Genomic DNA, 22321 nt, shown 5'->3' on the forward strand with positions numbered 1-22321 from the left:
GAACTTGAACAATTATTTCCACAAAAATAGCCATATTCAGGTCATTCTTTCAAACCTCAAGGACCATAACAAAAGGAACTATTCTAGTGGTGATTAACTGCAAGGTGGTTTTGCTTTGGACAACATAGGAGAGGGCAGAAGTCACAGATGATGTTCATAATGATTAGAAAGAAATGAAGATGTTACTCCTATGGAAATAGCAGAGCAAGGGAATACATAATGGTCAATCCAAACAAGTCCACAAAATCTATTTGTTAAACTAACACAACTTTAAAATATCTTTCTGTGAAAGCATTCGGTAAAATAAAGATTGGCATCTTCAGGAGAATTACAGGAAGGCTTAGCAAGTTTGCTTTGGAGCATGGGATACTGATGTCGTTGGACAGGCTGGGGATAACTCAAGCGGATGTGTGAGCTTCCCTAAGGGCACAGCAAGTTATTATTTCCAGACGGAAAGACATGCTTCAGAAAATAGTTTCTGGACATAACTGCTGATGAGCCAGGTAGGCAATAAATGCTAAAATGAGAAGATGACTGCTAGGGTCTCAGGTAGATAAGAGCTGCCTGCAGTCTAGATGACAAATCACAGCACAGAGGCAGATGGAAGCAATCCAGTCTAAATGATTCACTTACTGAGAGCAATGACCAGTCTTCTGCTGAGAAATTTTTGTTAATTTTAGAAAGTAATCCTTTTGCATCACTATTGCTTTTGGCACTTCCCCTCTCATCTCTGTCTGTCCTTTTGCATCAGATCACATGGTGCAGCATCTGCTGTGTGTGCTAGGGAAGGTGCTTGAGGAGGAAAAGCAGTCCAGGCAACTGGAAAAGAACAGTCAGGGCAAGCCATAACCCTGGAAAACGTCAAGGTTATGGGCAATTTGTGGTAAGGCTTATATGTAGGTGTCGTGGTTTCGGCTGGGATAGAGTTAATTGTATTCCTAGTAGTAGCTGGTATAATGCTATGTTTTGGGTTCAGTATGAGAAGAATGTTGATAACACACTGATGTTTTCAGTTGTTGCCAAGTAGTGTTTATACCAAGTCAAGGATTTTTCAGCTTCTCATGCCCAGCCAGCAAGAAGGCTGGAGGGGCACAAGAAGTTAGGAGGGGACACAGCCAGGGCAGCTGACCCAAACTGGCCAAAGGGGTATTCCATACCATGTGATGTTACATCTAGTATAGGAACGGGGCGGAGTTGGACTGGGGGGATTGCCACTCGGGAACTAACTGGGTGTCAGTCGGTGGGTGGTGAGCAACTGCATTGTCCATCACTTGTATATTCCAATCCTTTTATTATTATTATTATTGTCATTTTAATATTGTTATTATTATCATTATCAGTTTCTTCCCTTCTGTTCTATCAAACTGTTCTTATCTCAACCCATGAGTTTTACTTCTTTTCCCGATTCCCTCCCCCATCCAGCTGGGTGGGGGGAAGTGAGTAAGTGGCTGCATGGTGCTTAGTTGCTGGCTGGGGTTAAACCACGACAACAGGGCAGCTGGAGGTTGATAAAGAATAGTGAGGCACTGGGTTCTTCTACCTTTGCGTGGAAAACTATCAGTCCTTTCCAAGTACCTAAGGATCAGAACTTAACAAAATGGGTCCCTCTAGTATATTTTACAAGAAGAAACCACATATATGTTGTTTGTGGCCTTGTTGCCTAGCTATTTCTCTTCTTGCCTAACTTCGTTGAAGATCTTAGAAACACCTTAATGTCTCAGACATGAAGATGTGTTTTACAGAAGTCAAGTTTGTCCTACATACAGCAGTATGGATACACAGAAGGAGGTCATGTACTGACTTTCATCCGCTGTCTTGACTGGCTCATGTACAGTTTGGATACAGCTGTAGTGACTGCCAAGCCATGTTCCTCCAGTATAACCCAAGTTCATTTGCAAACAGAAGAACTTGGAAATACCTTGGAAAAGCTGTCACTTTATTTCCTTCTTCAGCAAGACACAACCACGGCTTCAGATAAACTGTATGAACTCTTCTGCTTTTGGTTGTTTCTCCTTAGAAAAAATGAGTTCCCTGGGTAGAGCACCGGTGGTAGCAGGCAGCGGGTGAGCCATAAATGCAGGCAAAGCTGGAGCACGGCTGCGACAAAACGCTTCTTCGGGGATGGGGAGGCACCAGCCTCATCCAGAGAAGATCTAAACCCTTGAAATCCAAACTCCATCGGCACTTGGTTATCAGCTGTCCTACTGATCTCTGTATTGTAGGATCTAGCAGATCAAGATCTGGCTTTTTTTTTACCGGTGTTACAAGGGCAGCTATTTTCCTAGAGCAGACACAGGCCAGGAGAGCAGTTTCACTCAAACCCTCCAGCAATGTCAGGCGAGCAGACCTTAACGATCCCACATAGTTTCTTAACATTTCCCTTACTAATTAGGTGAAAACACCAACCATTAACATTTAAATAGGCCTGCTCGCAAGTGTGACAGGAATTTTCCTACAGCTCCATAGGACGAGCCCTCCGAGCTCTCCCTCAGCCAGGCACATTCCCACTTGCAAACACCTAAGTGAAAAGTCAGCGGTACAACGCGTGGTGATGGTAGCTAAGAAAGGACAGGTTAGGTATTGCCTGCCACAGATTGTTTAGCGGAATGTTGCAAACTCTTCAAATTTTAATTAAACTCATAAATCTAACCTAGGGACACATTAATGAACTAGTATTTCAGCTGACCCTAAAAGAAATCCAATTGTTCTTTCTCCCCGCTTTAAAAAAAAAAAAAAAAAAAAGGAAGATAGTTTCTAAAAGTACAGGGGTTGTGAATTGCAATTTTAATGAAAGCTTTCCTTCTTGCCATACAACCAGCATTATTAAATAACTTCTTTATGAGGATGGGTACTTTACAGATTTTAGATGAATATAAATTGAAATTTTATGGGCTGCAGAGGAAAGTAGACATTTGGGAAAAAACATGTGATGATAAACAATATATTAATTTACTGGTTTGCAAACAGCATTATTCCTGAATTGCCAACAGGTATTTCAAACTGAAATAGCACATCCAGGAATGGGAAACATCCACACCCACTGGGACTGGTGGAAGCCTATGCTCATGCAAACAAGAAGACAATTAACACTTTGAGGCCATAAACATAATGGGGTCCTGTGCTCTCTAGTTCACATGTTTCTGTCAACTATTTATCCCATCTCTGGGGCTTCAGTCTGCATTAGTAATTAACATTGTAACTAGACTAATGATTACAAAGTTTTAATCAAATTTAACAGCTATGTATGATACTACAATGGAGTTAAGTGGTTAAGAAACAATTCTTTCTCCAAAATCCCTTATAAATGCCTTGTCTGAAGTCTTCACTCTCTTATTTGGACATCGTACCTTAATAATTCCATAGGAGGCTTAGACCAGTGCTGGCATAAAGCAAGTGTCTGGGCTAAATGCTTCTTGTCTAGTCATGAATGAGGCCTTTGGTGTTCCTTGAAAAGCATGGGCTGATGTGTTTCCTTCATCAATCACTATTGTTGTGGTTTAACCCCAGCCAGCGACTAAACACCACACAGCTGCTCACTCACTTCCCCCCCACCCAGAGGGATGGGGGAGAGAATTGGAAGAGTAAAAAGTAAAACTCGTGGGTTGAGATAAGAACAGTTTATAGAACAGAAAGGAAGAAACTGATAATGATAATAATAACAACACTAATAAAATGCAATAGTAATAATAAAAGGATTGGAACATACAAGTGATGCACAATGCAGTTGCTCACCACTTGCAGACCGATGCCCAGTTAGTTCCTGAGCAGTGATTTCAGCCCGCCCCCAGTCCAACTCCCCCCAGTTTATATACTGGAAATTACATCACATGGTATGGAATACCCTGTTGGCCACTTTGGGTCAGCTGTCCTGGCTGTGTCCTCTCCCAGCTCCTTGTGCCCCTCCAGCCTTCTCGCTGGCTGGGCATGAGAAGCTGAAAAATCCTTGACTTGGTATAAACATTACTTGGCAACAACTGAAAACATCAGTGTGTTATCAACATTCTTTTCATACTGAACCCAAAACATAGCACTATACCAGCTACCAGGAAGAAAATTAACTCTATCCCAGCTGAAACCAGGACAACTATCCTCGTGGCAGTCATTTTAGGGGTAAGGTCCCCAGTGACACCAGCAGTGACCCACCATATTGTGGGCATGTTTGGAGAACACGACCCCCTGCTTGGGCACAGATAAGGAAGTCTTTTTTTAAGTCTGGCACCTGGGGTAGATGGCAGCACAGGACAGAGAGTCATGGGGCCAAGAAATCCTGTGCTCTTACGATATCCTCATTGGCTTTTCTTTTCTGTCAGGGCTAATTCTTTTGATCTGTATATCAGTGTAGGGTTTGGTGCTGAAAAGGTGCTTACATGTTAAATGTATTTTAACATACATTTGTCTCTGAATTTAGGTCTGCTTTTAATTAGAGCAGAGCCCGTCTGCAAGCTCTATGGGCATATCCAGCTGGGAAGGTGACTTGGATGGTCTGAAATAAACCATCAGAGCATAGATTTTGTTATTAGTGCCTACAAGCTGAGCATATTCATCTATTTATCTCTCATAGAGTCAGTAAAGTCATCCAGCTCAGTCTGTCTTTTAGCAGGCATGCAGTAGTGTGCTCTTTTGTCATTCTTACAGATGTTTGGAATTTTGCTCTGTTTCCTTGCTCACCATCTCTTTTGTGTGGGGTAGGACTTGCTTTTGTCTGGTGTTTTTCTCAGGTCTGCAGCTGATCTTTTAAACAGGGCTGTGAAATGGGTGGCTTTTTGTATGTTTGTATTGAGATAAATCAGTAAAATACATTCATACATTACAAAACATCTCACTTGTGAACTTAAGTAAATCAACACTGTTTACTTCAACTGTGTTTTGCATTTCCCCTTTTTAATCACGTACGAGCAGAGAATGTTCCCGAGGCACAGCTGTCAGGTACCGCTCTTTCCCTGCTTGGCTGCCACAGCCCAGAGAGGAGCACACACGCTCCCACTATCACGACATTGGCACCTGTACCTTCTGGCTGCAAGCAAACCCCACACCTACCTTTCCATAAGGAACGATCCTTAACATATGTAGCTGGTACTGAGTCTGTCCAGCTATTGCATTATATGAGAATGCTCTGTGTAAACAAGGGTGAGGAACATGCCAAAAGGGATGCAAATGTAATCACTTTTCTTTCCATGGTAGGTAATGTTGACCTCTGAAAGGTCAAATAAGGGGAAACACAAGTCACAGAACTTGTTTTTCTAGGCTGACCATGCTGCAGCTCTTTCAGCACCTTCCAGGTCAAATAGTGCCTATTTCCTCACTCCACTTGCCCCTATGCTTGTAAATAATTCCAAGCTGGTGGGAAGGAAGCATGTTTTGGATTCTTTGTTATCTGCATGGATGTGGCTGCAGTATTTTCCACAAAGATGGTCCATTAATTAGCCCCAGATGTTACATGATTCATTATGTTACAGAGCCTTAGCTTAGTGACTCTTATCTCTTCTATTTATATATTTAAATTAATTGCCCATTTTTACTTCATCTTACTTAATTATTGCTGCAATAGATCGTAATGGATTGTAATATTACAAAAATTTATTATTCATGACAATGGTAATGAAAAACACATAGGCATCTAACCCAAAAGTACAAAATAACTCTTTCTTTCCCCCAAAGATGTCTGGATTAAGAAGGAAGACATTTTATTTTCAAAACTGAGAATCAAACTCTACCGTTTGTAATTTTAACTCCAGTGCAGAAACATAAAACGGAAAAGGGAATTCATTGGAGCCCACATTGGATAATTGGGAATGTAATAAGGGCAGCAGCTCCTGCAGTGTCTGCGCATCATGAGAAAGCCAAGAGGTCACACAAGGGGTGCCTGAATGAATGATAACTACTCTTGTAACAGTCCCTGAGAAAAACTGTGTGAGGGAGAGTGACTGTATTTATTTTGGCAAAGCTGAGACTAGAATTTGTTTTCTTTTGTGTTTTTTATTCCCCTCATGGATCCTGATGCCGGAAAACAATTGAAATGAGCAAAGGAGATAGTCATTACTGTAAGTTTTGTCTGCTGCAATTGAGCAGAGTTATGTGGAAATTATAAAGTACTGCAGGTTGCTCCAGGCCATAAATCCTAACCCAAAGCCACGTGCAAAGCCTTGGAAAATTAAAATGCTGCAATTTAACCAGCCCCCAAACCCAGCTGCTGAGTCACTCTGACTACACAGTACATATTCTTCAACTGTTGAAGGATGTATTGCAGCACCCTGAGGAATATATCAGAGGAATAAACAATTATTAAAGCACATGTGTAAATGAGTTTTGCCAACACTTCAAACAATGTTTAAAATTATCCATAGAATCATAGAATCATCTAGTTTGGAAAAGACCCTTAAGATCATCAAGTCCAACCATCAACCTGACACTACCAAGTCCACCACCAAACCATGTCCCTAAGCATCAAGCCTATTCAAAATAATGGATCTCACATTGAAAACCACTTTTTAATTTTTTTTTTTAAGAGAAGTTATTTACATGGCTGACATGAGTCCACTCCAAAAGAAGCAAGCCTAACTCCTCTTCAAGACTTTTGAAATTACCCTGATGGATGCAAAGAGTGATTAAACTCTGTTAGGTCAGCAACTGAAAAATACTAAATGAAACAATGGTATCTTTTATGTCAGTTTCTCTCTGTATCGAAAGCTTGTAACTATTACAATTATTGTCTGAAATAGAATATTGAATCTCCAAGAGATATGTGAAGCACAGTAATAGTAGAAATGTGGCATAAAGTGGAGGAAAAAACCCAACAAACCCACACATCCAACCCTTTCTCTCTAAATTTAATATAAATGCCTTCATTTGGAATCTCAGCAGTCAGTAAGAATTGATGGTCATCTTTAATTAAGAAGACTTTATAGCTGCATCTGGCTGGTGAAGAAGCCCAAGGGGCAAGCAAGCACAGGCACCAGCTTACTGCTTATCCATGATGCTTAACCACCGTGATACTCTGGTACTGCTACTGGGTACAGCAACCAGGCTGCAACACATGGTCCCTGCTCCACCAGCACAGACGCAGCCAACATGAATTCTCTGTAAGCTTTCATGACTTCCCAGAAAAAAAAAAAAAAAAAAAAAAATCTGCAAACAGTACTAATTAGAGACTTGTGCATTTACAAGGGCATAGTAGTGTCCTTCCTTTGCCAGTAATTGGCTGTGGGTGCCCTGCTCAACCACCCTGCCATTCTGGATCACTGCAATGATGTCCGCAGTCTGTACAGTTGTCAGGCGGTGAGCAATGACGATACAGGTTCGACCTCGCCGGGCGTTATCCAGAGCTTTCTGGACGATCTGCACACAGATGTTGTGAAAATGCTCTTAGTACCTGGAAAGCCTTCACTTGTCACAGGAACCACATCTGATTTCTTACTCTTTGTTATCACCTGACTATATCTCACACAGATATACAAGTCACTGCATACATGAGACCCTTACTCAACTCAGGGTTTCTCACTGAGGTCAACGAGACCAATCGAACGAGGTTGAGACATTGAGAAGGGGGTTCTTGGGCATCCAGTTTGGTTCAGAACACAAATTCAGTATTTACCATCATATACAGCTAATAGGAAGACAGCTGAAGAGTATCAGCTCCCCATGGTGTTTTCCACTTAAAGTTTTGGGCTTTTCTACTTGTTTATTTAGTAGATATGCACAGCTTCCTAGTGTTCAATTCACAGCTTGCAGCTGGAAAAGCTACTGGGATACATCTGCCCTGTTGTTTCACAGCTGAGCATTTGCAACATGTTTGCATTGATTTCATTCTACAGAAATCAGCTAGCCAGGTACATAGACATATATATTTCACATAATAATCATTACCCACCTTTTCACTTTCTGTGTCAAGAGCAGAGGTAGCTTCATCCAGAAGCAGAATGGCAGGATTACGAACCAGAGCACGGGCAATTGCTATTCTTTGTTTTTGACCTCCGGAAAGTTGTGTTCCTTTCTCACCCACCCGGGTATTATATTTCTGGATGTTAAAAATTAAAAAAGAAGGCCTGTGAAAACTCTTAGAGGAGGAAGATTAGAAAAGTAAAGTTTTATGCATGGCTATAAAAATGATTAGGTATTTCCATCTTGAAAGAAAAGAATGGTGCAAGTGGTTTTAATAAAGCTAAGGTTTTATAAAGACCTCTAGTATAAACAGTTATATATACAGCCACACATATTTATACCTGGTCTGAAAATTTACTTCCCAAAGGCTGGCATAGGTTTTGAATGGTACCACCAGTGATACAGCAGTAAGGTGTCCACAGATATCTGCTCATGAGCATATAATCATAAGAGTAACTAGAGATTTAATGCTTACTGACATATGCACGAAGAACTTGATCCTGCATTACTTGTGACTGAAGAATCCCAAATGTCATTAGCAGTAATGAAGATGAAATATTTTTCAGCATCATTACATCATTTTCAAGTTACACAGAACTACAGTGAAAAACCATTAAAGCATTTTTCCTTGTTAGAACTAAATTCTTGTCAGGCATGAAGGTCAAATGCCATGTCATTCACTTTTGATTTATTGCCCCTTCGTATTTGTTAAGAAACACTCCCTGTGCATGTCCATCCAATTAGAAATAGAGCATTTAGTTTTACTGAATTATTTTAGGAAAAAAAACCCAAACAAAACCCCTCTCTCTGAGAGTAACTTGAGAAGTTTCTGCTGTCAAACAAAGAAACTGTCAAAAAATTTATGAGGACTTATTTGTACAGAGTGTCCTCTTATTCCCCCCCCCCCCTCATATTTTGCTTTGTCTACCACTATATTGATTGGAACATTGGGGTTTTTTGAACAAACTAAGAAGGATTTTAAGATTGAAACACACTGACATTTTTAGACATAAATTCTATACCTTTTCTTATTAAGGAAAACAAAAATGTTTGTTTTCAATTTGATCTGTGTAAGTGAGCATTACCTAGATTTCTCCATATCATTCCAAACATCTAATCTCACTGTGAAGAGAAGATCACTACCTCTTACCTCTGGCAGTTTTTCAATGAAGGTATGAATATTTGCTGCTTTAGCTGCTTCTTCAATTTCCTCCTGACTAACCACCCTACTGTTGTCTCCATATCGAATATTTTCAGCGATGCTGCAGTCAAACAAAATGGGCTCCTGTGACACCAGGCCCAGTCTGGACCTCAGCCATTGTAAATGCAAAGATCTGGTATCAAACCCATCTGCTAACTAGAAAAGGCAGCAGAAAAATGATGTCAGGTTGACTACAGAGCTCATCCACAGATACACACTGCAAACAGGAAATGCGAATTGTAAGAGGAAGCCTGTTACGTGTTAGATTCCCAGCTGAAATCAAGTACATTTTGCATGCAAAATGGAAAAGAACCAGTAGTATAGATGAAATATTTCCTTTCATTAGTTTTTAATGTTGTGTGTGGTTTTGCTTTCATTTCCCAGCAGACAGAGTGCAGATCACAGGCTGTTCCTGCAATCCTTCCAGCCCTACTGACCACAAGAAGCAGCACCAGGACCCTCACGGAAAAGCCTATCCCTAAGAAACTGAACACAACAATAAATATTCTCAGCCGTAGGCCTCTAACTCAATCTTAAAACCTCCAAGGAGGTTTCTCTGGACTTTCTATACCCATTAACGGGGATGGCATCAAAAAGCCCATTGCCACCTTCTGATGGTGACGCAGTAGAATCCCTGCGGGATTACACTGTATTATCTGAAGCATGTATCTACGTCCCTCGTGTGAATTCGTATCAGCAAGATGACTAACACACTGACAAGCGACACGAACGTTATGCCCCTGTGTGACCGGGCTGTGAGAGGCTTTGGGGAGGCAACGCAGTCTGACACGGTCATTCTTTTCCCTGGTGACATCCGTGCCCTGAGCCAGCACACCGTGCCAACACGGGTGCCAGTGCTGGTCCGTGTGGGAATTGGACAGGGCAGGCAATGAGAGGGGTCTTGAGGTTGTCTACAGCTCCACTGGAACCACAGCCCCGGTAACCCACACTTCTGAAAAAGGCATCTCACCAGAGGTATTGCCAGGATTGTTTAAAGCCTCTGAAACCTTTGAAGATAAAGAGTTCTGCAGACTTAATTGTTATTAATAGCCACACAAGTCTATTTTTACCACTTGTCCTTCCACAGGGTCATAAAATCTCTCCAAGAGCTGAATGAATGTGCTTTTGCCACAGCCGCTGCTTCCTACTAACGCCAGAGTCTGTCCTTTGTTAACCTTCACGTTGAGTCCTTGCAAAACTTGAACTTCTGGCCTTGTTGGATATACAAAATGGACGTTTCTGAATTCAATGCTGCCTTCAAAATTGCTCTGGAAAGTAATAGAGAGTTCACGTGCTCGTATTAGCATTTATCAGCTTTAACTATAATAACACTTGTAAGACTTGGTTATTAAAGTGAGAGAACTGACAAGAAAGTTTGGGAGGGCATTTTCAAAACTGCTTTTGAAATTCTTCTTTTAAATAACATATTGGATTGAGTGCAGTATCATTATTTATGGGACGACTTGCAGATGTAAGTTGCTAGATCCTTCTGGAGAAGGAGTTGTCTGCATCTCTTGAATCTGTTTCTCGCTTCACCTTTGAAAAGAATATCTTTAGACAAATAAACAGACTTAATATTTTTCTTTTCTGACACATGTAATTGAGGCACTTCTACTCTTGATATAAACTACAGCATTTGCTTTCCTGATCTCACACTGCAGGTAGCACAATTTAAATGAATGTAACACAAGGTCAAGATCAGCTATTAAGATACCAGAGCTAAATTCTTTGGTAGGTAATTTACAGGCATGGAGGACAAGCTGTGTTTTAAAAAGCAATTATATTTGTTAATTAGCCATTCTAGCCAGGTCAATTTTTAAGCACAAGCGGAAGAAAGGGGGCACACACTAATGCTGTTGTCTCTCCTGTTTGGGGTAGGAGCCAGCCTTGTGTACATACTAGCAGCACAACCAGTACAGTGCTCTTGCAGCAGCTGGTGATCTAATTTAATGGGCACAAAGCTTTGCTTTGCTGAAGTCACAGGCATCACCGGTATTCAAGTCTAGTCTATACTAGAAATATTTTCATTTAAGTTTTATTTTACTAGGGACCTTCTGCCAAATCTTTCAATGTCTGCGCCAGAGGACCTGGTTCAAGAAGATATGTAAGTGTGCTCATAACTTTAAAGGCTGAAAATCCTGTGTATAAGCTTAAAGTTATAGAAACTGGATTATGGCTTCCTGAGTAGGGGCTACCATCTAAAACCTATGCGGGAAGTTCATTTTAAACTTAGATGGATGTACAAATGTAATCCTTCCAGATCACGTAATCTGAAAGCATTTCATGCAGAAATTTGACAAGTGCTGAGGTCAGTTTCCTTAATGACAGTTTTGGTTTAGAGGCAAGTTTTTGGGGATTTTTTGAGTGTAGGTTTTTTTTTTCTTTTTCTTATTGTTGGTTTTTTCCTTGTTGTTCCCTGCCCGCCCCTTAGAGCAAAACAGATTATTCATTAAGTTAGTTTTGACCTCACAAGAGCACATTTTTTCTTGTAAGAGTTTCCACAGTTGTAAGAGTATGGCTTTTGGCAAAACTGTTCTCTCTCTGAAAGAACTAGTCTCATCTACAAAAAAAGTAGAAAAATGCAATTGTATTTTAGTTCTCCTGTAAACCCTTACAAAGACAATGCAACTGTTAGTGGAACTGACATCGTCAGTGTTTTCCTGAAATCATTTAAGATGTGGGTCAGTAGAATGGAAAGTATTTTTTTAGCTCATTCAGAGCAAAACTACATTTAAGGCTATACACTTGTGACTGAAAACAAGAAATAATACGGTCCATTAAAAAAAAATTAATGAGTTAGTACCACTGTTTAATATAATGTCTGTCTTTTGTAATGCCCTAAAAAAAAAAGAAGCTATGAATACAGTTGCAGACAATAAAACATTACTAATTTAGTTTGTTTCAGTATTTTTCTGCCACCCCCCAAACCAAACTAAAAAAAACCCCAAGCCCCCTTACCAATTTTTCACCTTCTTCACTGTAACTGTCAATTTGAGGTTTTCTGTCCAAAAGCTGAAAGATTCTTTGCGCTGACATTCTAGCTTTGCCAAAATCTGGTGCCAGTGAAGCAGACTGACCAACATTCATAGCTGCAAACATGATGGAAGAGAAGACTCTAAAAATAAAAGACAAAGCATCATTCATTTCAGGTAGAACAATGCCTTGTTTTTCTCATGTGTAAAACAAACCTTCAGAATAAAGTTTTTTAGCATCTTTAGATTATGACATTTCTGAAGCTCCTCACCCCCCAAGATGTCACCCAGTATTAGGAAATTCTATTTGTTCCTATAACTACTTTATAGATGAGCAGTGGTGTTACATCACTTCTCTAGGTAATACCCTCTGCCTGGAAAGAACGTCAAACAGCAAAGACTTCTCCAGAGTAGGTGTGCTGAGCTTGGCCACACACTTGCTACTTCACTGCCTGAATATGTACCTTTCCCCAAAACAGCCCTTCTGCCCAAACTGCACTCCCAACCAGACTGAATTCCTGAATAGCTCTATACCCCATTACCTCTGTAATTTGATGAATTAATGTGCATGCATTGAAAACACTCTCTCGTGTATCTTTTTTTTTTTTCATTTTATAAAGTGTACTCACATAAATACATTTTCAAAGTTGCTCAGACAATGGGCAATGAGCCATGCCCCAAATCTGAAGACTGCTGCATCAATAAAGTAGTTTGCACACTGAGCTACTCCGTAGGTAAATCCATAGAAAGGGGCTTTTGTCAGAGAATCTCTGGTAAAGGAAGAGACTTTCCATAAATAACTTGTAAAAGAGAAACAGCAGATACTGGCTGGGGGATGGCCAGATTTCTGGGTTAAAGTTTTCAAGCAGTACAGCTCACCCCCAGAAAACAAAACAAATCAGCCCAGAACACATGCACACACACAAAGAATCCCTGCCAGACCCTAAAAGCGCCTCGCGTTGTGACATGGAACTGTCCTTAGGACAGAAAGCAATGAGATCTCTCGTCCTCAGTTATGCTATTCTGAATCTCTCCCTTTGCTTTTCTATAGCAGGGCAGGCCACTAGAGCAGTTAAAAAAAAAAAAAATTAATAACTACCACATATAACCCATTTTATTAAGAAAACAAGTAGGCTCCAGCCCAGCCTAAGAGCTGCCTGTAGGCTTCCACCAGGTTTTCCCATCCGAGCAGAGACCTCTCATCCTGATTCGGAGCAGGGACGTATTGCTGGGTATCCCCGCAGGGATTCAGACTAAGCCTCTATTTCTCAATCCGTCCCTCTGGAGAAGTTTCATTTTGTGTAGCTAATTGAATGCACACTGAATCAGAGTCTGGAGGACTCTCTGCCTTCGTGGTTTAGGATGCTCTCTGAGGAAATGGAGATCTCCTTTCTAGTCTGAGCTGTAAATCAGAGACCTTTGACAGCCCAGGTGAGCATCCTGCCCATAACTGGGGTATTACTAGTTCACCAGACACTGAATTTTAACACAGTTTTGGCTGAGGAGAGGTTATACAATACATCATTTTCAATTCCTTCTTTTATATTAGTTACCTTGAAGGAAGAAAGAAATAAATTAGATTTGGGACTATTTTGTTTAAACAAAACGGAGCTAGAAAAATCTGGCATCCCTGATGATGCGAATGCATTTCCGTGGAGGTCAAACAAGAGAAACATATGAAGTTCATTTCAAGGTTTCAAAGTCATATGAGGGGAATAAAACTGGTTTATGTTATAAAGGGTGTGGTATGGGAGCTAACTGTCAGTTCCTGAGTTAACTAGTATCAATGCAATACACTGAAATGGAGTGAACGTATGTCCTACATTTTAGGCACACACAGGCAAACACAATATTCTGTAACACATATGCAGAGCATGCAGTTTATAAAGTGTTTGCATAATGAAAAGGCAAATCCTGCAAATGTTTTTTTCACTCTGCGTTTAAGAATGTATATTGAAATATAGCAAGTGAACAAATTTCAAAACTACGTAAACGGCTATTGATATCCTTCCCAATCTTTTGGGTGTTGGACATGACAGCAAGAAATGTATTTACAATAAATCTGAAAGACTAAAATGTACAAAGAAAGAATTATTAAAGAAAAAAATCCCACCTATATGGACCATTCAAACTAGCAATGTATCTTGCATAAAATGCTTCTTCCCTGGTCAGTGAAGCTACAGTTCTTATGTTTTCAACTGATTCTGTTGAAATCTAAATTGGGAGATAAAACAAATAAGAGGTAATCCCTTACAATTGCAATCTACAACATATCTCCTAAACACTCGATCTCTTCTCTAGCATTTATTATTTTAGATCAGAAAGTGCTTGCTTAGGAGAGGAGATCAAGGTCTATTACCAGGTGATGGAAAGCCCAGAGCAACGAGATTATTCACCCCACGGTCACCAGACAAGGTGGGGCTGAAGCCAACAACATATTTGAGTTCAGAACATTGGGCCAGCAGGCAGGAAGCGTCAGCAGCCCCTGCCCTAACCTGTGGGCTGTGATCCTGATGAATTACACCCTGTTTAATAAAACAGGAACAAACCCCAGTCACCCGGACACAGAGTGCGCTTTTGCACAGACTACTTCTGTCTCCTGGAAGAGCGCTATCAGGTGAATGAAGGCAGTACCCTCAAGCTCTTGAGCTCATGAGTGGTTTGCATTTGGGGATGGAAAAAAAAGTAGCAATATCAGGGCTCGGTGGCTCAGCCCCGCAACGCTTCTGGCCACAGCACAGAGCCGTGCAGAGCTACGCAGCTCGCCCTAGGCACAAGGCACACCAGTGCTGGGGCTGCTGCTGTTACAGCTGTCCCTGCCCAGAAATCCGCTATGGAGGCTTTCAAATGCATTTTTATAGTCTAATTTACAGATGTTTTGTGTTATCTATGTTTTGCTTTTCTTGGGGATATATAAACATTCCCTTCATCCCCCACCCTGTCCTGTCCTGTCCTCTCCCCCCTTCATTTATCTTGGATAATTGAGTCAGCTGTAATATAGTTACAGTGTTGTCCTTAAAAGTGATCACACGCCATAACCCTGTAGTTAAAATTGGAGAACTTACTCTTCCAGCCTCTTCCAAAGCTTTTTGATCTTTTGCGGCATGACCAGACACAGAGCTAACGCTCGCAGCATTTGTAGCAATAACAAAAGGAATGCAGGCCAGGATAAGCAAAGTCAACTGCCAGCCGTACACAAAAGCAATAACGATGGCAGTCAGAAGGGTAAAGACAGTCATAGTCATCAGTCCAAGTCGGCTTCCAGTTGCCTAAGAAAACCCCCAAATATCCATCATTAGATTTTCTTTTTGTTACTTATATCACCACTTCAAATTGCTATATAGTCAAAGCCAGTGGTTCAGCTGGAGAATGAAACCATGCACGGTCACGTTATACATCTACTTAGGTAACCGTTCCTAGACTTTCCTTGTACCTGCCAGCCTTCAGGCCTTTAAGCGAGGTTAAAGTAGTCTAAACAGTTGGTCACGATAGTTGTTAAATGAAATACGTATCTGGGATGTCCCACACTACCTGAGGCACAGAAGACTGTGGCCTCTGTCACCGTAGGGCAGACTGGCGGTTGGGTGCCCAGCATTAGGCAAGAGGGCCTTCCTTCTAACAACAGCCATCCATTGACCCATCCCACTAACAGTGGTGGAAACTACTCATCCTCAAGTTCTCACATTGCTGCACCTGGGGCTGGGTTCTCAGAAAAAAATCCGGATTTGGCCACCCTGCAGAAATGCTTTATCTCAGTGGGATAATGAGCAGGAAAGATGAACTCATACTGAAGAACTCCTGTCTCCTCCCAGCCTGTATAACCTTTTCATCGAGAACTTTTAAAATGAGAGATGATTAGCATCCAGCCTCCGGGTGGGCTCTGATCTGCAGAAAAAAGGTCTGAAAACAGCCCTGTGGAAATAGTTCATCTTCCAAAATTTGGCTTGATGGAAAAAACAAAAATCCTTGGGCGGGAAGCAAAAATTCTTCTCTCTTTTGCCAAAGACTTTCCTGCCCTGAAAAGACTTTTCTTGTTCAATAAAATTTAAAATAGTAATAATTAAACCAATGCCAAGGTGAATTGTTGCCATATGTTCTAGGGGCTGCACATAAAGATGGATTTGGAAACTTCAGCCAGCGCAGCATGAGGCACGGTACGTACTTACTGACACTCTGTAGCGCTCCAGAGAACACAATAGCTTTGGAGACCAATTCATGCCCTCAACTGGCTTTTGTAGTTAGGGGACCCTGTGCACCTCTCCTTTCTACTGCCCTGACAGGGTGATATAGTTCAATGCCACTGAAGGAAACTGGAACTTTAAAAGATGAAAATGACTAGGTTTTGTCATGGACTATTTTCTCACTACAAGCCCATACAGCAGGAGGACAGGAGAGAGAAACAAAAGTCTACAGTGACTGAAAAATGTAGAGATTAAAGGGTTTTTGGTGTACAAATTTGAAGGAAACAAAGACATCTTAAAACAAACCAGTAAACTTTTCCTCCACAAGAGCTGCAGTGATTTCTTATTTTCAAGAAAGGAAGAAACAGAGAGACATCTGGCAGATGGTCAGGGACTGCTGATGAGGTGAGCAGTAGGAGGAATTATGCAGAATTTGCCATATTCTCCTGCCAGTGTCCAGTGGCCACCTCTCCCATACCAGTGCCTTGAGTCATTCCCTCCCTTGGCCATTGCCCTCCCTGGTGTTCTTTACTAATGCTGGGCCTTTTCTTACTGTTTGGTCTGCTTGTGTGTGAAGCACGTTTGGTGGTGATGGGAAGAAGAATTCTCTTCATTTAGGTCAGTAAGGGTTTCTACCATCTGCAGATGCAACCTTTTCACAGCACGCAGGTGACACTCCATCATAGGTTGTAAAAACCTGGGGTCCACTGATTCTGGTCCCCAGCACATATGAAGATTTCAGTTTGCATGATGAAGTGGTCTACAGTTATATGTTTAGCTTAAAGACTTCTAGGGAGGGAAATGAAAGGTACATGAACATCTGCTGGATTTTTGATAGTTCTCATAAATTATCAGCTGGGAAGCCATTTCCAAGGTGTCAACAGCATGCTATGTAAATGCATCTGCCAGTCTGTGGGGTAGATTTGCTACCTGTGTTCTGAAATGATCTCAGTGTCCTTTGCCAATTGCAATTAATATTTGTAAGGAAAAAAAAATATTTAAAAAACACACACAAAAAGAATCAGCATACCCCTTTGACTTGGGAAGCATCTGTAGCAAGCCGAGTTAGCAGAACACCAACAGCATTTTTCTGATCATCGTACCATCCAACCTCCTGCAAGAAAATACACTATTTTTTGTTTCAAAAAATTACATGTTCTTACCATATTTCAGATCTATCAGGATTACTAGTAAAATGAACAAACATTTCCAGCTCAGCTAGCATATGGGGAAATGGAAATACAAGTCATGATGGCTAACTGCAAAATTCTTCCTCTGTAGACAGCATCTTCCAAGTAAACTAAAAGAAAAAGCTTAAAAAGTCTTATTCTGTTGTGAACATCTAATTGTTCACAATCAAAGTGTTATTAGCTGTGATGTTCTTCTGAATGTGCCTATTTAGAAACTTTTATTATAAACCCATTTCACTCAGTCCTTCCTTGGGCCTGAAGAGGTTAACTATTCTCTTCTTAGAAATTACCTATTCCATTAACTATAGAAGAGCAATTGCTCATCTATATTTGTACATATTGAAAGGAAATGATGCCCTTTTACCTCCAAAGGCTATGGCAGTTTGTTTTTTTTTTTTTTTTTAATCACTGATTTTTCCTCTCCTAGTCCTTTCAGATGTTTCTATTAACACACAGGTTCTTGTCCCCAATGGCTGTGTGGGGTGCCAAATTATGCATTCTCAAAACTTCTATGCAAGTAACATGAACTTGCAAAAATTAACAGGAAGGGTTTAATATAAGTAACTTTATTCTTCTCATGGGTAATTCTTGATGCAATAGGGCAATTTGAATTTTTTGCAGCAAAAAATTATCAGATTGCTTATTTTCTACAAATAAACAGCTGCAAACTGTGTGCATACTAGCATGCCAGAAATATGCACATTTGCAATGACAGTCCTTCAAAATTAAACTATTTGCAGCAGCAGCACCGAGCCAAATTGCACATGGATTAGGAGATTTTCAGAAAAGTTGTACTTTTTCCTAAGCTAGTGGTAGAAGAGACATATTTTTGTTTTCTTTTCTCCAGACCACACAATTAAAACCCAATGTGTGCCTTGTAATGGTCTGCAAAAGCCATCTGGCTCTTGTGATACCCTAGCTGCATAACTCATACCTGCTGAAGTAATGCTCTGAAGGACAAAGAGCGCAGTCTCATTGTTAGTATTTCCCCAGACTTCCCAAACATGAATCCCTGGGGGAGGAAAGAGAGTCATATTTTCTCATCTGATGTTTTAACTCTGTTTACAAAGCTGCACGACAAAAGCAATGACACCAAAAAGTCTCCTACAACCCCCTGTGCATATGTAAGTCTCGGGAAAAGTGCTGTTCACATTTGTGGAACCTGAAACTCTATTTTCCCGCAGAAAGGAAGCAACATGGCAAAGAAGGCAGGAGGTTCATTGTAATGCCTTATTCGTATGCCCCAGAAGCACTAGGAGATAAATCAGCTTATCTAGTCCTTGGCCCCCCTGCTCTGACTGCTACCAGAGACATTCACTCACAGCAGTCATACCAATGGATTTTATGATATGGACATCAATCTGCAGTAACTGTTTTCTGCAAGCTGTGGAGCAGTCATAAGAGGACAGCAAACGATGGAGTTTGCCTGATGGTATGAAAAAGACCATCTGCTATGGAAAGAGACTATTTTATACTTACTTTGGCAAAAGCCTATAGACTGTCAATGAGAAATGTCAGTCTTAACTTTGCCTTTTAAGGCCAGACCCTCAATTTTGATTTCAATCATGCTGAATCCACATTGCCTTCAGTGGCTTATTTAAACCAACAGCAAATACAGACGTATGTCTTTAAGTAAACACATCCATTAAACCTACATATCTCAGGAAGAACCCTGGCACTTCTGCATGTTTTTGTAAGTTCTGATTGGTGTTTTGCTTCTCAGACTGCATTGATATGAATTATACCTGCAGCCTGCTGGGGAGTTAAGAACTTCTAACGTTTCAGTGTAGTGACACTTACTTGGATTATGTATGCTGCTAAGGTAATCACTCCAAGTAAAAGAAACATTAAAGAAAGCACCAAAGTGTTTTTATTCCTCTTTTCTGGATCTGTTTCTTGAAAAGCCTATGCAAGAAAAAACACACAAAAATGAGTACATAGACAATGAGTGCCAGTTACATAAACCAGCCTTCATCTCAAGAAGCTTGTCTACTTCAATTTCTCTTAGCAAGTATCCTGGATCCTGAAATCAGTCTGCAGTCAACTTTCTGTTGAGGGCCAGAAGACAGTCCAGCTTTCCGTTTAACCTACATCTCACTAATTTGTTCCCTCAGCTTCAACTATTGCTCCTCCTTTCCTCTGCTAGTCAGATGCAGTTCCACTGGGCTCTGCCTCTAGAGGGTCACTTCACCAACATTTATCCATTTTTCATTGGATCCATTTATAGCACTGAATCCCACCCTGAGTCTTACATAGAGAGAACTGGCTGAGCATGAGGGAGGCTCAGGACTGCAATGTCCATTTGCAAAAAAAACCCCCTAACTTACCCCAATGATTTTTCCAAATACAACAGCAAATGCAGGATGGACCCCACCTGAGACAGCAGCAGCAATCACTCCCAGCAGTACATACAGCCACTCAGGTTTGTTCAGAGCCAGGATTCTTGAGTAAGGCACAGCAGGGAGATTTTCTTCCTACAGGAAAGGGAAAGCTGCAGGTTTTCCTTGGAAAGTTGCAGAATATGAAATTCCCCAGACAGTGGGTGCTCATTAGGCTTTGAGAAGTGAACGGTCTTGGTAAACTAGTGAAAGCCCTCTCTACGCACTCGGAGTGAGCCAAGACACAGAATATCTGCGGCTTTGCTGTTTCATGTCCTAGAACTTCAACTGCACTGTAAAAGTTTGGAGGCAAAAAAATTTAACAAAAGGCCAAGTCATGAGTGGAGAAGGGCCAGGACAGTTCATTGAAAGTCAGCTAGGACTGGTCACCATGAATGGCAACTAACATTTGAGTCTTTATAAAGAAGTAAAAGTCTCACTGTTCAGAGCACAGAAAAGACCCCTCTGGTCCAGCTAAATGCTAGCGGGCTGGCAGTAATACAATAGGGTAGAGAGGTCATCTTTCTCTTTTGCAAGTTATAGCCTATGCATCATTACCAAAAGCATGAAAGAGGCATATGTAACAGTCAGCCTGCATCTCCTTTGAAAGTACAAAAAGTGCCCTGTTCTGCTTTACTAATTTATTCAAGTGCCTATGCCTCCACAGGGGGAGTTCTGGAAAAGCAAAAAATGAAAACATTGGAAATGAGACAAAATATTAGGCAGGATTATGAGTAATTTGCTCTTGATTCCTGGTTATTTTATCCCATGTTTTGGATGCTGAATGAGGGTGGCTAAGCCTCAACCATAAAAGTGGGCTGAGCTTTCTGAAATAATTACAACTGCTGGATGCTTGATTTCTTAATTTTTTTTTGTGAATGTGACAAATACTGAAATCTTGAGTATGAACACCCACTACTTCCTCTGAGGTCTTAAGCAGTATTAATACACAGACAAAAAGTATCTTTTGAAGTTGCATGGCTTTTTTGTGATAATAGGAATGGATCCAGCTCCTCCATACTATTTGAAATATGTATGAGTTGAAAGCTATATTTTAGTGAGAAGGAATACTGATAAATACAAATTACACTAAGGCTTCCATAAGTATTTTAAATAATTGGATGCTGTATTACAGATGAGGTCCTAACTTCTATAGATTTAAAAGGATCCATGGTTTTACTTTAGAATTTACATTTTATTTCTTCACTTCAAGGGTCCTGAAGTCAGGTAAAAAACCCCAAACATCCAAACCCCAAAACCACCAAGCAACTTTTCCAATACATTTCATGCAAAAAAAACAATTTGCTGTGGTTCAAGCAGTACAAAATAGGAAAAAATGAAATCAAGTTTCTATTGAGCTGCCTACCTAAACTCTGATCCAGAGCCCACTAGAAGTCTGCTCCTATTGATTGCCATGAGCAAGTTTTACTCAACTTTGACAAAACAAAGGTCTCGTTCTAAAACCTGATCTTCTTATATGACTTTTATTTCTATATGACATTTGTCAACTGAAGTGTTTTATCTGATTAAAAACCTCCAGAACTGGATGTTTTAAAGGATATACTAAGACTGAGAGAGAGAGAATAATGGTTCATTTATTTACAATACACTTCAAAATGTTAGGGTTTTGATATATTTTTGTTCTTTTGACATAAATGTAATATGATATTCCAAAGTGCTTTAAAACTTGATATGCACACCCCAGGGATTACATTATCCACCAGTATTTCCAACAGTGAATACCAGGAGGTAAGGAATCCTGCAAATGAAATCTCTCAACTCATTTTAATTAGATAGAATTGAAACATCAGTAACACTGAAATAATACACGTAATTTTATGAAGCATGACAAATGAACAGCACAAGTTTTTTCCAGCTCCACACTAAGTCAACAGTATTAAAATGAAGTTTTTTAGTAAGGTGTACGTGATCGCATATTCCTAAGACAAATACTCAGCCTGGTGAGTATTGATGGTAATAGCACTAGACTAAAGGTTGCATGGCAGCCAGCTACCTAAAAGTAATTAAAATTATGGGCTTTGTGTTTATGCTTACATGTTATTACTAAAATTCTAAACTAAAGTTTTAATACCAACCTCCAGCTCTTTTTTTTTCTTTTTTCCAGAGGGCTGTTTCTTAGAAGAGCACCTCTTGCTCTTGTATCTGCTGGATCTTCTTCGAATGCTGCCTCTCCCAGAGATCACCGATTCTTCAAAACGATCTTGAAGAGTCAGCTCCTCCACAAGATCATTTCCATCATTTTCCTCATATTCCTCATCCCCTGTGTCTTCATTTTCTTCTGATGTCCCATCGTCTTGAACATTATTACTACAACCCTAGTGAGAATTCAGGATATATAATCACAAGGTATTTTGAGCAGGGAGAAAGAAGAGTAAACTTTTTCTCATGAGTACTGCTGTTTCAATCATGTGATCTCTATTGCCTATAGGCCACATATATTTCAGTCTGCAATGGCAGAGCAGCAGACTATTTGGTCCTGATGTGTTGTTTGTTTCCACCC

At 40.5% G+C, this 22321-nt stretch overlaps 1 protein-coding gene and 1 long non-coding RNA gene across 2 annotated transcripts in view; one reads left to right on the forward strand and one right to left on the reverse strand.

The window, feature by feature from the left end:
• The first annotated feature begins 273 nt into the window (after positions 1 to 273).
• On the forward strand, positions 274 to 22050 carry LOC138682522 (uncharacterized). Its single transcript, XR_011322634.1, has 6 exons — positions 274 to 503; positions 9464 to 10054; positions 11127 to 11183; positions 12121 to 12228; positions 16152 to 16205; positions 21926 to 22050. It is a non-coding gene; the product is annotated as an uncharacterized lncRNA (long non-coding RNA).
• Positions 6810 to 22321, reverse strand: part of ABCB5 (ATP binding cassette subfamily B member 5) — a 58823-nt gene continuing 43311 nt past the window's right edge. Inside the window, exons 18-30 of the mRNA XM_069773596.1 lie at positions 21897 to 22136; positions 19750 to 19896; positions 19223 to 19327; positions 18357 to 18434; positions 17263 to 17346; positions 15117 to 15320; positions 14165 to 14265; positions 12681 to 12821; positions 12038 to 12194; positions 10150 to 10347; positions 9029 to 9235; positions 7868 to 8014; positions 6810 to 7335 (exon numbers count right to left, since the gene is read on the reverse strand). Of these exons, the coding sequence (XP_069629697.1) occupies positions 7138 to 7335; positions 7868 to 8014; positions 9029 to 9235; positions 10150 to 10347; positions 12038 to 12194; positions 12681 to 12821; positions 14165 to 14265; positions 15117 to 15320; positions 17263 to 17346; positions 18357 to 18434; positions 19223 to 19327; positions 19750 to 19896; positions 21897 to 22136 (2007 nt within the window). The 3' untranslated portion in view covers positions 6810 to 7137. The remainder of the gene's footprint in view (positions 7336 to 7867; positions 8015 to 9028; positions 9236 to 10149; positions 10348 to 12037; positions 12195 to 12680; positions 12822 to 14164; positions 14266 to 15116; positions 15321 to 17262; positions 17347 to 18356; positions 18435 to 19222; positions 19328 to 19749; positions 19897 to 21896; positions 22137 to 22321) is intronic.

The sequence above is a fragment of the Haliaeetus albicilla genome, chromosome 2 (assembly GCF_947461875.1).
Source record: "Haliaeetus albicilla chromosome 2, bHalAlb1.1, whole genome shotgun sequence".
Lineage (NCBI taxonomy): Eukaryota > Metazoa > Chordata > Aves > Accipitriformes > Accipitridae > Haliaeetus > Haliaeetus albicilla.